At 45.4% G+C, this 14,482-nt stretch overlaps 1 protein-coding gene across 1 annotated transcript in view; it reads left to right on the forward strand.

Moving 5' to 3' along the window:
• G3BP1 (G3BP stress granule assembly factor 1) overlaps window positions 1-10,177 on the forward strand; it is a 31,134-nt gene extending 20,957 nt beyond the window's left edge. Inside the window, exons 7-12 of the mRNA XM_080923350.1 lie at window positions 1,347-1,545; window positions 2,263-2,364; window positions 3,583-3,694; window positions 3,841-3,969; window positions 4,439-4,548; window positions 5,262-10,177. Of these exons, the coding sequence (XP_080779476.1) occupies window positions 1,347-1,545; window positions 2,263-2,364; window positions 3,583-3,694; window positions 3,841-3,969; window positions 4,439-4,548; window positions 5,262-5,471 (862 nt within the window). The 3' untranslated portion in view covers window positions 5,472-10,177. The remainder of the gene's footprint in view (window positions 1-1,346; window positions 1,546-2,262; window positions 2,365-3,582; window positions 3,695-3,840; window positions 3,970-4,438; window positions 4,549-5,261) is intronic.
• The last annotated feature ends 4,305 nt before the right edge of the window (window positions 10,178-14,482 follow it).

Here is a 14,482-nt window from a genome sequence, read left to right on the forward strand (position 1 = left end):
CATCAGATTTCATTACAGATGGTTGTGAGTCACCTTGTGGTTACTGGTATTTGAACGCGGGATCTTTGGAAGAACAGTCAGTGCTCTTAACCACTGAGCCATCTCTCCAGCCCCATAGAACTTCTTTTAACTCAAATTGTAGGAATCATGTTTTGGTGCATGTATATATACACTTAAAAACATGTAGACGTAAAAATATATTTTTTTTTTTAAGAACAGTTTTGGTCTACGTGACAACCCTTGTTTAATATTTTCTCATAACCTCAAATAATGAGTGTGGTGTTGTCTTAGTTTGATGGTCCTGAGGGGCCACTGTGCTGTGATTGTTCCATACTGTCAATACTCAGTGTTCAGCATGGCCTTTCAAGTGTCACACCTGTTCACTCGAGGCTGAGAGTGAAGAATGTGTTTTACTACAGGCCTGCTTACCGAGCAGGTATCAGGAGGGAGAACAAATGTTCCTTGGCAGCTGGTGAGGGAATATAACCACTGTTCTCAGTCCTAATTGTCCCAGAACTCCTGGTATATGGTTTTGTTAAAGATTTATTTATCTGTATTGTCTTAGTTAGGGTTTTACTGTTATGAACAGAGACCATGACCAAGGCAACTCTAAAGATAACATTTAGTTGACTGGTTTATAGGTTCAGAGGTTCAGTCCACTATTATTAAGGAGGGTGCATGGCAGCATCCAGGCAGTCATAGTGCAGGTAGAGCTGAGAGTTCTACAGCTTCAACTGAAGGCTGCTAGGGGAAGACTGACTTCCAGGTAGTTAGGGTGAGGGTCTTAAGCCCATGCCCACAGTGACACACCTACAAACAGTGTCACTCCTTTGGCCAAGCATATTCAAACCATGACATGTATTATATGTACGTGGGTGTTTTGTGTGCATGTGCTTCTGCATATCAGAAAAGGGGAGTGGATCACATAGACTGTTAGCCATCATGTGGGTGCTAGGAATTGAGCTCAGGGCCTCAGGAAGTAAGAACAGCCAGTGCTCTTAACTACTAAGCCACTTTTCCAGCCCTTTTGTGTGTCTCTGTGGGGCCTATTTTGTGTGGTTAAAGTCACAGATGATAGTATTTTCTATATTTTGAGACTGGCTGGCCTTACTAGGCTTGCTGGGCCTGTGCTAGGCCTCAGAGAATTTGATCTTTCCCTAGCCCATTCAATACAAGGGTTGTGTGATATATTAATAGTAACTGAATGAGAATCACTTGACTCTGTTTGACCTTGTTATGTTCATCAGAATTTAGCAAAGCTCTTGTCCTAAGAACTCTCTGGAGGCATTAGACGACTCAAAGTGTATGGGTGAGTCCTAGAGATCCATTGAATTTTCCCATGACAGCAATGACTTGGAAGAACATTTAGAGGAGCCTGTTGTGGAACCGGAACCAGAGCCGGAGCCAGAGCCAGAGCCGGAACCTGTGCCCGACATTCAAGAGGACAAGCCTGAGCCTGCACTGGAAGAAGCTACTCCTGAAGATGTGCAGAAGAGCGCTTCCCCGGCTCCGGCAGATGTGGCCCCAGCACAGGAGGACTTGAGGGTATGGTTTGTGGCTTAGCACTGTATTGCTGTCTTATTACCTGTTTCTTTTTGCTATGCTCCAGGTCATGGGTGGGTGTGCATGTGCTAGGCATTGGCTACTACAGAGTCTCCTGGTTTGAGATTCTTGATTCTCATGTTGTCCCAGGTTGGCCTCAAATTTTGAACAAAACTGAGAACGATCCTCTGACTCCTGCCTCCTGATTGTTGGGATTATAGTTCTGTGTTGCCATGCCTGATGTATAAGGCACTCAGGACTAAACCCAGGAGTTTGTGCAAAGCTGCTAACTGAGCCACATATTCACTCTCTGCTAGTTTGTTTATTTATTTGAGACTGGGTTTCTCTGTGTAGCCTTGGCTATTCTGGAACTTGCTCTGTATGTGGACCAAGCTGGCCTTGAACTCAAGAGATCCACCTTCCTCTGCCTTTCAAGTGCTGAGCTTAAAGGCATGCCCCCCACTACCCCGCCTTCTGCTAGTTTATTTAAATTTTTTTTCTTCATTGTGGTTACTTGGTTGTTTTTAGCCCAGGCTGGCCTATCTTAGTCCCCTAAGTATTAGGATTATGGGGATGTGCTTGGCTGCTTCCAAGACAGTTTCGCATGTAGTTTGTGAGATGGCAGATGCTTGTAGTTCCTCCTGCCTGTGAGTAATGCAGAGATGATGGGAAGCAGAAACTAATGGCTCTGTCGGTCTGATGTGTCCTGTTCTTCCTTAGACATTTTCTTGGGCATCTGTGACTAGTAAGAACCTTCCTCCTAGTGGGGCTGTTCCAGTGACGGGGACACCACCTCATGTAGTCAAAGTACCAGTGTCACAGGTAAGCGTCTGAATCTAGGACTTTGGGCAGATGAACTGTGCTTTGGATGTGAGACTTAACAGGTTTAGAGAATGGGAGGGAGCTTGGTATACAGGGAGAGGATAGGAGGTGCTTCCCTGGGGTATGTGGGTTCATTGAGGACTTTGCTGTGATGAACTGCACAGTAGTTGGGGTAGCACCTGCCAAAAAGCAGGGTCTTGTTGATGGTGTGTGATGCTTCCTTTCTATGAGAGTGTGCATACAGGTAGAAGCCAGAGGCCACCTTCTGTCATTTTTCCTGTAGATCTGTGTACTCTTTTTTTGACACAAGGTCTCTTTGACCTGGAGCTTTCAGTAGGTAAGGTTGGCTGGCTAGTAAACCTTGGAGCTGCCTAGCTTTATCTCCTTGGAGCCAGAATTGCTGTTTTCTAGGTTATCAATTTAAAGAAAATTAACAAAAGGTAGGAGAGACAGCTCTGCTGTTAAACCATTTATTGCGCTTGCAGAGGACTGGGTTCGATTCCCGGTGTCACATGACAGCTTATAACTGCCTGAAACTCCAGTACTAGGGGATCCAATGTCCTCTTTTGGCCTTCATAGGGGATGCATGAGTTTGAGTGCACAGAAACTCATAGAAACACATGTTTTTTAAGAATTTGTCTTTTATTATATGGGCATGGATATTTTGTCTGCAAGTTTTTTTATATCATGTGCCTGTCTGCTGTCTTTGGAGGCCAGAAAAGGGCATAGGGAGTCCCTGGCACTGACTAAAGTTATAGTTGTGAGCAACCAAGTGGGTGTTGGGACTTGAACTTGGATCTTCAGGATGACCTACCAGTGCTCTTAACTTTGAGCCATCTCTTCTGCCTTGCACACACATATATATGGTCCGATTGCCTGCACCTACATAGTGGCTCACAACCGTCTATAACCTCAGTTCTGGGGGATCCAGTGCCCTTTTCTGGCCTCCACTGTCAAAACACACAGATGTATGCAAGGAAACCACTTAGACACGTGGGATAAAAGAGGAAAATGAAAAACCAGTGACAGAGCTGGTGAGGTGGTCCAGGGAGTGAAGGCATCTGAGCTGGACATGTGGGACCTATTTGTATGTGTGTGGTATGCATACACGTGGCCTTTTCTCTTTCACACATACACATTGAAAAAATTTAAAAGAAATGAATATCAGAAACTACGTTGGCTTCTCACAAAGGTTAATTAATCTGTAACCCTTTTTAGCCCCGTCCAGAATCTAAGCCTGACTCTCAGATCCCACCACAAAGGCCTCAGAGAGATCAGAGAGTTCGAGAACAGCGGATCAATATCCCTCCTCAGAGAGGACCCCGACCAAGTAAGAGCTCTGGTGACTTGTAGCTTGGGGTAGTTTTGAAATAAGAACTTACTTTCGGGCCTGGCTGGGGCATGGGAATGACTTGGTTTTGGGCAAAGGGAAACTTCCTCATGAGGAGTCCCTGAGAATCTGTTTTGTTTCTGAAGTCCGTGAGGCTGGTGAACCAGGAGACGTGGAACCTCGAAGGATGGTGAGGCACCCTGACAGTCACCAGCTCTTCATTGGGAACCTGCCACATGAGGTGGACAAGTCGGAACTGAAGGATTTTTTCCAAAGTAGGTGCTGATTCTCAGTGTGGCCATGAGTTCCTAGGCAGTGCCACCTAGTGGAGGCACAGGACTAGTGTCAGGTCTTAATGGTCTGTTCAGTCCAGGGCACAGTGAGTTTTGGGCTGAGTTCTAAAATAACAAATGTCATAACTGATACTTCCCTTGATCGTGACACCAATTTCACCTTGACTTCAGTGTCATGAGTTGTAGGTGTGCTACAGTGTTGTATAAAATTCCTTTACAGTGGTGTACAAGGAACATGTGAGACAATGTCTTTTAGACTTAGATCATTTCTTTAAACTCTATGATCTCAGTTATACGTATTCATCTAAGGAGTATTTGAACTATAGTTTGCATTTTAATAAGACATCTTAGCAGTCAACTTCATTTAAGTTCATAGCTCATCTTTGTCTGATGTAAACTGTTGGGTAAGCTGGGTGTCTGCAGAGAAGTTACAAGTGTTTTGCTCTTGCAGATTATGGGAATGTGGTGGAGCTGCGCATCAACAGTGGTGGGAAGTTACCCAATTTCGGTTTTGTTGTTTTTGATGATTCTGAACCTGTTCAGAAGGTCCTTAATAATAGGGTAAGCAAATTTGTGTGTGTGTGTGTGTGTGTGATGTCTGTTTTTTGCTTGCATGTATTTGTGTGTGCAAGTGCTTTTAGGGGTGAGGAGAGAGGGAATACCCCTGAAAGTGGAGTTATTTATTTTGATAACTCAAAGGCTTCTGGCTGTTGAGGCTCACCTCCTGGAATTTGTGTTTGCAGGAGATATGGATGGTTCAGGTGCTTTCTGCCCTCTCCATCTCACTGTGCTCCCTTTAGTCTGTTGGGTGTGGTTTCAGCATTGGCTGAGTGTTACTGTGTGATCACACACTAGTGTAGCTGAGTGTCATTTTACAGCTAGGAGGCTGTGCCTTATTTTTCACCCCTAGGTTGCAGGACCCTAGGAATTTTATTTAAGTCAGTTTCATGATGTTTTTACTTGAGAGGTACCAGTATTTTGCATAAGTATGTTAGGTTTTATTCTTAAGCTGTGGAGGCCTCTGTGTCGTGGTGTGTGCTGAAGCTTTAGCTGTTGGTACATGACACTCATGCTTCAGGACTGTTTACATTGGCACTTTTCTACTTCCTGCAAGGCTCACCACATTTGCATGGACTAGTAACACAAAGATGTTTATGAGGTCCACACGTTTGTGAGAAATAGTTGGTTGGCTTGGTCAGTAGTGTGGCTTTGCTCACTTTGATAGTCATGGTCAGGGGCTGATCTGAGCGTCTGCTTTCCTTGGTTCCACACAGCCCATCATGTTCCGAGGCGCGGTCCGCCTGAATGTGGAAGAGAAGAAGACTCGAGCTGCCAGGGAAGGCGACCGCAGGGATAACCGCCTTCGGGGACCTGGAGGCCCCCGTGGTGGGCCGAGTGGTGGAATGAGAGGCCCTCCCCGAGGAGGCATGGTGCAGAAACCAGGCTTTGGCGTGGGCAGGGGGATTACAACTCCAAGGCAGTGAATTGCTTGGCTCAGATCTCCACACAGCACACAGCCCTGGCTCCTGCAGAATGGTGAATTCCTTCAACCAGCCTTCGGTGTCTCGGAGTAGTCTATTATAAACTGCTTGAGTTTGTACAAGTTTAATTTCGCTTCTGTTCATGGTGTGTGCTCCCCACCCCTTCCCTCCCTCCCTTGACCCTTTAGTTCTTCATTCCCAATTTTCTGGAATGATACTTTAGGAGGAATAGAATTGTAAAGAAGAAGAGGAAAGACTGACTGACCTTCCTGCTCGCACTGCATACACAGACTGGAGGAGTTCACAGCCATTCCCCAGAGGAGCGTGTCTCGGTTTCTCTGACAATGGATGCTTCATTTATTAGGAGACACAGGATTTTGATAAACATTTTGAAAGTGGGAAAAATCAAGTCACGACTCCTTTCTGGTGTGGAAAGTTTCCATTTGGCAACTGCCACTGGGTTTCTGCAGGTGTGGCTGAGTAAAAGGTGTTTCCAGAACTTTGTTCTTTTGACATGTGATTACCAAACAATTCTAAACCTCCATTTTTACCATTGGATTTTTAAATTGTGATGTAGCCTGTCAATGTCCAGAACACAGCTAAAGACTTTTGTTGAACTGTTAGATTTTTTTGAGGTAGAGTTTTTCATGTTTTATTTGTATTTGTAAAAAAAAAAAAAGAAAAAAAAAGAAAAAAGAGAAAAGGACAAAAAATTTCCACAAGAAAACAAACCCCCAAATCTGATAACAAAACCAAGCAAACCTGTGCCTTCTATTTATCTTTGATTCCAGTCCTGGCCATTGTTTAAAGAAAAGTAATAAAGATTGTAGATTGTTTTCAGATTCAGAGTATGTGGGGAGCCGTAGAATGTCTTTGATCACGTGTACGTGTCGTGTTAACATTGTTCTGCCTTATCCTAAAATCACGCCTCAGACTGGGATGCTTTTGCGGAAGGTGCTTCTGTGAGGCCTGTGACCTCAGTGGCTGTGTGTGCCACTCTCCTCTGCTGTCTGTCTGGGTTCCTGGGGGCCATAAGAAGGAGTTGGTTGAAAATTGGACTTGGCTAATGTGCTCCAGAGTCTGCATTTTTTTTCTTTAAATCATAGCCATATGGTAAATTTTCTATTTTGTTACGGTTCTCTTTTACTGATGGACATGCAGTGGTGTTTCTTGGAAAAAGGCCAATTTTTATTAAAATATTTCTGGAAGAAAACTTCATCTGGCAATGTAGACTGCTAAAACTCACTTCCCAGTGTTGTATGTGGAGTTCTATGTGTGACATGGGTGAAGGTTTTGTCCTCCACACAAGCCTCTGTGGACAAGTTATTAGTCTGTAGGCAACCAAAGTGTCAAACTTAACTTTTCCTAATGTGTGTGTGTGTGTGTGTGTGTGTGTGTGTGAGAGAGAGAGAGAGAGAGAGAGAGAGAGAGTGTGAGTGAGAGTGTCTTCATACATGGGTGTACCACGTCAGGACAACTTGGGAGCCAGGCCTTATATTCCACAGTTTGAAACTGGCCTATAAACCACAAGCTTCTATGAGCTCCTGTTTCTGCCCCTCACATTAGTGAGGCACAGGGGTTTCAGGCATGTGCTGCCATGTCTGGCTGTCCTGTGGCTTCTGGGGATTAAAGTCAGGTTAGTGCTCAGCCCTCTCTAATGTCTGACTTTAGAACTGTCACAGATGATGTGCTCTGATTTTGTTGGGATGAAAATGGTGTGAAGTCAGCTTTGGTCTCAGTACTTCACAGATTGGAATATTGGCAGGATCTGCTTGTGAATTGAGGTAGCCTAGTCACATGACTGTTTTGGGGTCAGTTTAAGCACTTCATTTGTTTCAGATAATGCAAGTGTGTGCAGCATGTATTTCTGTAGTAAAGCTTACGTTGACAAGAAAGACAACTGAGCCAGGCTTGGTGGCTCATGACAATAATCCCAGCACTCAGGAGGCAAAAGCATGGTTCTGTGGGCTAACCTGGTCTATGAAGCAAGTTCCAGTGCCACCAGCGTTGCATAGTGTGACTTGTCAAAGAACAAGATGAAAGGGCATCAAAGAAAAGATAACTCACATTGTTTCTGAGAAAAGTCCAAGAGGTATACACTGGCAGAGGCCTGCAAAGTCAGATGGTAGAGGCTTCAGGGCCAGGAAAATCTTAAGTTCAAGGCTAGTCTGGCCCATACAGTATTCTCTTAAGTTTCTGTAACTAAAAATGGTTTTCACAATTGAGTACTAAGTCATGCATTTAGAAGTTCTTCCTAGTCAGGAGTATTAGCCTGATGAGGTGGTTGACATTTGCAGTACAGGGTGAGTGAGGTGTCATGGAAGCATCCCATCGCCTCATTCTTTGGAGACCAAGGGTAACAACGATCTGGATTGGTCTGAGAAATAGAGCAACCAGTGGGTTGGTATATGGAAGGCCCATTCTCTTCTACCTCAGACAAGGTGTAATAGCACAGCACTGTGTGTGTGTGTGTGTGTGTGTGTGTGTGTGTGTGCTGCCCCTACTGCTTGTGACTGTTTGGGGAACTGCTTCAGCTCTACCCTACTTCCCAGTGGTGGCACTGGGGTGGGAGTGTGCTTTGGATGGGTGTAGGCCTGAGCTTGGCAGCACATTCTGCACTGCTGAGACTCTGGATGTCAGTGACACATGTGAAGCCTAAACCTCGGAGCTTAAGGGGTGCTCATGGTCACAGGAAGCACAGGCGTTTTCAGAAGTGGCTGACCCTCAGCCTTCTCCTGTCAACTATTTGATCTGTAAGGAAGACTCAGTGGATGGTTCTTTGTTATTGAGCTTAAGATCTAAAATCTGATTGGGGATTTTAGCCAAGTGAGTCTTCATTTTTAATGTGTACGTGTTTGTGTGGATGTTGGCCACGTGTGCAGGTGTGTCACTACCTATGGCCCCTTGGAGCTGGAGTTTCAGGTGAGTGAGCCCTACACGAGTGCTGGGAACCCAACTTAGATCCTGGAAGAGCAGCAGGATACTCTTAGGCATGAGTCCTGTCTTTAGACCTGTTGGAAGTAAGTAAATCTTAACCAAATCTTTTATTCGCTTTCATTGGGAGGGTGGGTGGTATTTCTGCGCTCTACAGTCACAGCTGCTGCTTAGGAAATAAGGGCCTGTGGCTGCTCAGGAGACCAAGGAGAGAGGATTGTGAATTTGAAACCAGCCTTGATTAGAAAGCAAAAAAAAAAAAAAAAAAAAAAAAAAACCTGGTTCAAGAACAACACAGCAAGCCCACTTAGTTTTCATTTCTGCATTGGATTTTGGCACAGTAATCAGGGAAAGATGGTGGGAAACAGCAGAGTGAACAGGCAGGACTTCCGAGGTACCTGCAGTTTGAGCCAGGAGCTCATTTCCAGCCGAGTGCTTGTGAGCTGGATATGTCTCGGGTGGAATTGCCACCTCGAAGACCTTGAATGGCATTCAGAACACAGCCCCTGCTAAGTGAGCTCATTAGTGGCCCTCTGCAGAGCTGATCCCACCCACCTTTAGGGATGCATTCACTGTCTCAGCGAGCTGCATTTTGTGAGTTGTGGGAAAGGGAATGTGGTTCTGTGTGTCTGGAAGCCTTGGGCGTTATAGGAGCTGTTCACCATGGTTTTGCTTGTTTCTGTTTTTTGAGACATTTCACTGTATTCATTCCTAGCTGTTCTGGAACTTGCTACCTAGCTTAGCTTCCTCTTAACTCAGATTTGCCTTCCTCTGCCTGCCAAATGTTGCTATTTGGTGTGCACCACCACACCACTCTACCTTGTTTCTTTAAATAAGGCTTCTCACCTGTTACTCTTTTCTTTTTTTGCCCCAGGGCCATCGTGGGGAGCATGTGCTGTTGCCATGCTATGTGTGTGCCATGTATGTATTAAGAACACACTGTTTCTTTCCATATGACTCACACTTGTGGGATGATGAGTCCCCATGATACTCCTGGCTGTTCTGAGACCTTAGTTTCTTGTGCCTTCTCCCTGCACGTGTGCCTGTGTGCCCCAAGCCATCTCTGGCTCATGCCAGTTCTTGTCCAGACCTGTCATGGTTGAGCACTATAGATGAACCCTTTCACTTCGTCCCTTTGTCGCACTGTCCCATTCATCATCATAAGCAGGGTCTTCCTATGGTTCAGCCTGAGTTGGAATTACTGCTGGATTAGGTTGTGACTTCTTAAGGAACTGAGGACTGACACTTTGAAGTCCCCATGATGGTTGAATCAGTGACTGGGGGTAGCCTTCCATCAATTTCAGATTCTGTGATGTTTCAGTACAGGAAATTCTTTGGAGGCTGGGGGGTTGGGAGGTGGGGCATGTGTGTGGAGGAAGTCCCTGGTCTAAGCCTTTCTCCTTGCCCCTAGTCCATTGTAGGCATTATCCCTGCAGAACAACGGATTTCTCTCAAGCTTAGTACTCCAGCTCCACAGAGTGAGTGGTCAGTTTCCTTCCTGCATCCAGGGCTCAGCTAAATCCCCTCATACTACCTCAGCAGACGTCCCAGCTCAGTCCTCCCACCTCCAGGATCTCCAGGTCTTTGCTTCATCTTTAGATCAATCTTTCTGAAACAACCCTGGCCTTGCATCCTCTACACATGTTTTTCTCTCACCAGTCCCATAGACTGTAAGCCCCCTGTGGCAGGGTCTATGAGTGAGTCACCTGTGTTAACCTTCAATGGAGCCTACCAATAAATATTCATGGCTGAATAAACAAATTCTCTTATTTCAATGTGAAATGTTTCAAGTGAAATGCTTCTCAGGTTACACATAGATCCTCCCCCTCCCCCCCGGGTATCTGTGGGATTTCAGAAGTTCTCACAAAATTGGTGAAGTCTAACAATTAGTTAACCACAGAAAATTTCAGAAAAACTTTTAATTTTTTTCCATTAGAATTGGCGTGGATATGTGTATGGATGGTTCAATAAATATATTTCTATATACAGCACAGAAATTTTACATTCCACCTTCAAACTGCAGAAATAGATTTTTTACAAGCCAAAACCAAAACAAAGCAAGATAACAAAACAAATCCTGTCATAACTTTAATGACTTCATGCAAGAGAGAGAGAGGGAGAGGAGGGAAGGGGCCAGAGGGAATTGCTTTTTCAAGGTCAAATGTCCAATGAGAGGTAAAAATCTTACTTTTAGGAAGCGGTTGCTTAGCACGCTGCTTAAGGTGGGAGCCAGACAGATCCGTAACTGCAGCTTTAAGGCCATACCTAGTTATACATATATACAAAGAAGTTTCCATAGAAAACACGGTCACATTCTCTTCTGGGAAAGGATGAGGAACTTCCGTGAGAGTTATTCGGACCCAATTTTCCAGGTCAATTAATTAGAGCTGCTCCTGGGCTGCTATTCTTTCCATCTGCTTTGTCTGTGTGGCCTGTGGAAACCTCTCCTATCATGGGTGGTCAAGCCCTTTACAGCTCAGCCCACAGTGCCTAGCCTAGCACAGCTCTTGTGTGCTTTGGAGTTAGTGTAGGTATCTTGCCTCTAATGGACCCCACACCACACTGGCCCTGTGATCGGAAGGATGGCGCCATGCCTTTCTATTCTAGGGTTTCAATGTCTGGGGAATTAGCGTTGACTGTTGTAAGGGGCTGACTTTTCTCTGCTGAGCATTGTGACTCATTTCAGTTGGAACCTGCTTTTTTGGGAGAGGGAGAAAGGAAATGTAGTTACCCGAAGATTCATCTGGAGTTTGTTCTGTCTAAAAACCCAAGCCAGGGAACTTTTAAGACAGGTTAGTTCTGCAAATACCTAGATGGATGACCTAGTGACAAAGAGTATGTCCTTTGGAGGTGACTTCCAGGTCTACGTGAAGTCCCCTATCTCAAGCTAGCCTATCTCAAGTTAGTGAATACATCTGTAGTCCAGATGAGAAGCGAAAATTACTAAATCTGGGGTGAACAAGGCCAACCCCACATGGCTCTTGAAAGCCAGTCTGATCTGGTTCGGAAGCCCCATTGCTTGTTTGGACTGCCACTTCATTTTTATCAGTGCTGTCTTTGAATAGCGCTGTCAACTACTTGTGTGTGTGGAAACAGGGCTATAACTATGTTCATCCTGACAATAACACGAGGGCCTCAAGGTTATTTGACCACTTGGTTTCTGAGATAGGATCCTACAGTTCAGGCTGGTCTGGAACTCACTATGTAGCTTGGGATTAGATCTTTCTGCCTCCGCCTCCATGTGCTGGGATTACAGGCATGCACCGCCACAACTGGCTGTCTTGGTCACTTTGGGATTCCACTCTGTTCCAAACGTATGGCAACTGAAGACATAGTTTGTCCAATGTTTCAAATTTATTTTGAGGTCAACTGAGGCCTCTTTTGTAAGCAAAACTCTGTTTACTTTGTTGTGAGTATGCATGTCAGCATGTAGTAGGCATGTGTGTGTGTTCAGGAGAAGAAAGATTTGTCCCTCTGGAGTCCAGCATATTTGTCTCATCTTAACTTGTTAGTGGTGATATTGTCATGGCTCCAGCGTCGGAAGATGAAATCATCATGATATGAAATTGGATGGGTCTGAAATGCTGTGCAATTTTTCTCATCCAACACTTCAGCTTGATGCCATTCTGGCTAAACTGCCGTGCTGAGGGCACGGTGTCTTTTCACGTGAGGTAGAAATGCATCTATCATGGAGAACGTTAACGTGTTTAACAGCTTATGTGAGTCCCTCCCTGATCCACTTTCAAGCTAAGACGTGGGAACAATCTTTTATGAAGGGAGATACTATGAACCACTCTGCCAAAATACCACTCCTAAATTTGCCACAGAAAAGAAGGCAAGTTCCGGGGGGTGGGCGTGGGCTTTTGCGTGCGCATGTGCACCTGTGATGGTGTGACAGCCTCTAACTCTGTATTGTTTTTCCTCCATGCCATTTTTTTCCTTCTGCTTTTGTGTCTGGAATAAATTGTCTCTAGGTTGGGGAGTGGCTTTTAGATGAAGCTAAGAATGAAAACAACACCCTAGACTTCTTTTCCTCCAGGTCTGCCTTCCAGTTAGATCACCAGGGCGATGGCTGGAACACAAATCCGTCTTTAGAAACACCTTCAGTATACCACTAGGGATGTTCAGTGATATCCTTGCATGTGAAGGACCATAGTTTCAATCTCCAGGAACACAGGGAGAAGAAAGAAGCCCCAGGTCTTCACTGTCTGCTTCATGTGTTCCGTCAGCTGACAGCTCCAGGAAGAACCTTCACAGCCATCGTTCATGGCCTGCTCTTTGCAGGATCACAGCTTTCAGGGCTCAGTCAGTAAAGTGCTTGCTGCAGAAGCCTGAGGGCCTGAGTTTGGATCCCCAGACCCATGTAAAAGCTGGATACAACTACCTCTCACCTCTGTGCACACACATGCCTGCACATACACATACGTACACCACACATGCCACCACATGAATGAAGAAGCCCGAATCCCATGCTCCTACGTAGGTCCAGAGTCATCTTAGCATAAACTCTCAACACCCAATAAGAAGAACTGATGCCCTTTCAGACGTGAGTTGCCAGGGCCTGCTTCATATTCTAAGATGAAGGAAGAGCGGGTTCTCCCATGAGCAGTGCAGAAGAAGCCGAGAAGATGGGGCACCGGGAGTCAGAAAGGACATGGGGACTTCTTGCTATCTTCTGCCAAACTGCCTCGTGAGAGCTGACCTGTGGCTGGCAGAGACCGCCTCCTCACCTGTCTCCTACTTGTTACCCTTCACCTGAGAGAACAAGCAATGCTCACAGGGGCCCCTTCATTTTACCTCCGGATCTCAGCTCTTGCTCAGTCTGCCCGATAACGTCACCTGTTCTTTATGTGACTGCTCAGCTAGGTTTCCAACACACCGCAGTCTACGTCTTCCCCTCTCTGTGGTATCCTCCGCCTCTTATGCTGATAACCCTTTCAGAGCTCCTGTCATTGTCCCCTACATCGTTTTATTTGGATGCTCAGCTCTCATAATCAACTGAACACATGTAGGGAGGGTAAAAAGAAAGTCATAGAAAACCTGGGAATACTTCTGTTTATAATGCCATATGTGGTTAAAATTTAGTCTTGGCTATGGCATACGATAACATTAGAGAATTCTCTGGCCCACTAAAGCCAAGCTGCTTTGTCCAGACTATTCAGAGGCAAGTATGTACTTTTCCTGTGGGGACCCAAAGAGCCAGACTTGGGATTCACTAGAATCCAGAGTAAAACTGTCGTTGCTACACAGTAGAGGTGAGCTGGGGGCTCTCAGGACAGAAGCTAACATGTTCCTAGGTATTCGGTTTGTGGGTCTGTTTTGTCAACACCCCAGATTTAGGTATGCAGCTGAGGAACCACAGCTGAGGCTGCATTTATTTAGTTCTTTAGATTTTTTTTTTTTTTTTTTGTTTTGTTTTGTGGTGAGGGTGAAGTGACTGTCTACATATTTTCTTTTGTAATCCCATTTTCCTCTTCCTTGTCTAGATCTGGGATTGAAAGTGAAGAGAGTTCCTGGACATCCCTTCTTTACTGGAACATTGGTTAGTATTTCAATCCCAGTCAGATCTTATCTGAAGCCTTTTTCCCCCCTCAGACACCTGCTTGGGACAAGTAACAGGGTAGCTGTCCCACAGGGTATAAACCATTTAACTGCTTAACAGGTGGTCAAGACCATCAGATGGTAAACGGTTGGCACAGACATAATCTTTGGCATTTGAGCACAAATATCCTGTGCCCAGGCCCCCTGAGTTGCCCCTGAGATGCTCTCAGCACCATCCCTGCCTACTGTCACTGCATCTCTGCCTGAATTATTCACAGCCACTGCAAGTCTCACCCTGCTCCATTTCAAATTCAGCCCTTAGAGACGAGGACGCTTGTCTTTGGCTCCTGTGCCTTTTGTTACTATTCCTCCTCCTGAGCGGAGGTAAAAGGAAGTCTAGGCTTTGAAAAGCCCCAGGAGAGGTACTTTGGTCCTAACCCTTCACTGCAGCCAAGTCCAAACATCCCTGGCACAAGGATCCTCTCCCCACACCCCTGACACTCTTCAGGATCACAAGTCAGGAGCATCATTTGTATCCT

This window comes from Micromys minutus (genome assembly GCF_963924665.1).
Source record: "Micromys minutus genome assembly, chromosome: 10".
In the NCBI taxonomy this organism is placed as follows: domain Eukaryota; kingdom Metazoa; phylum Chordata; class Mammalia; order Rodentia; family Muridae; genus Micromys; species Micromys minutus.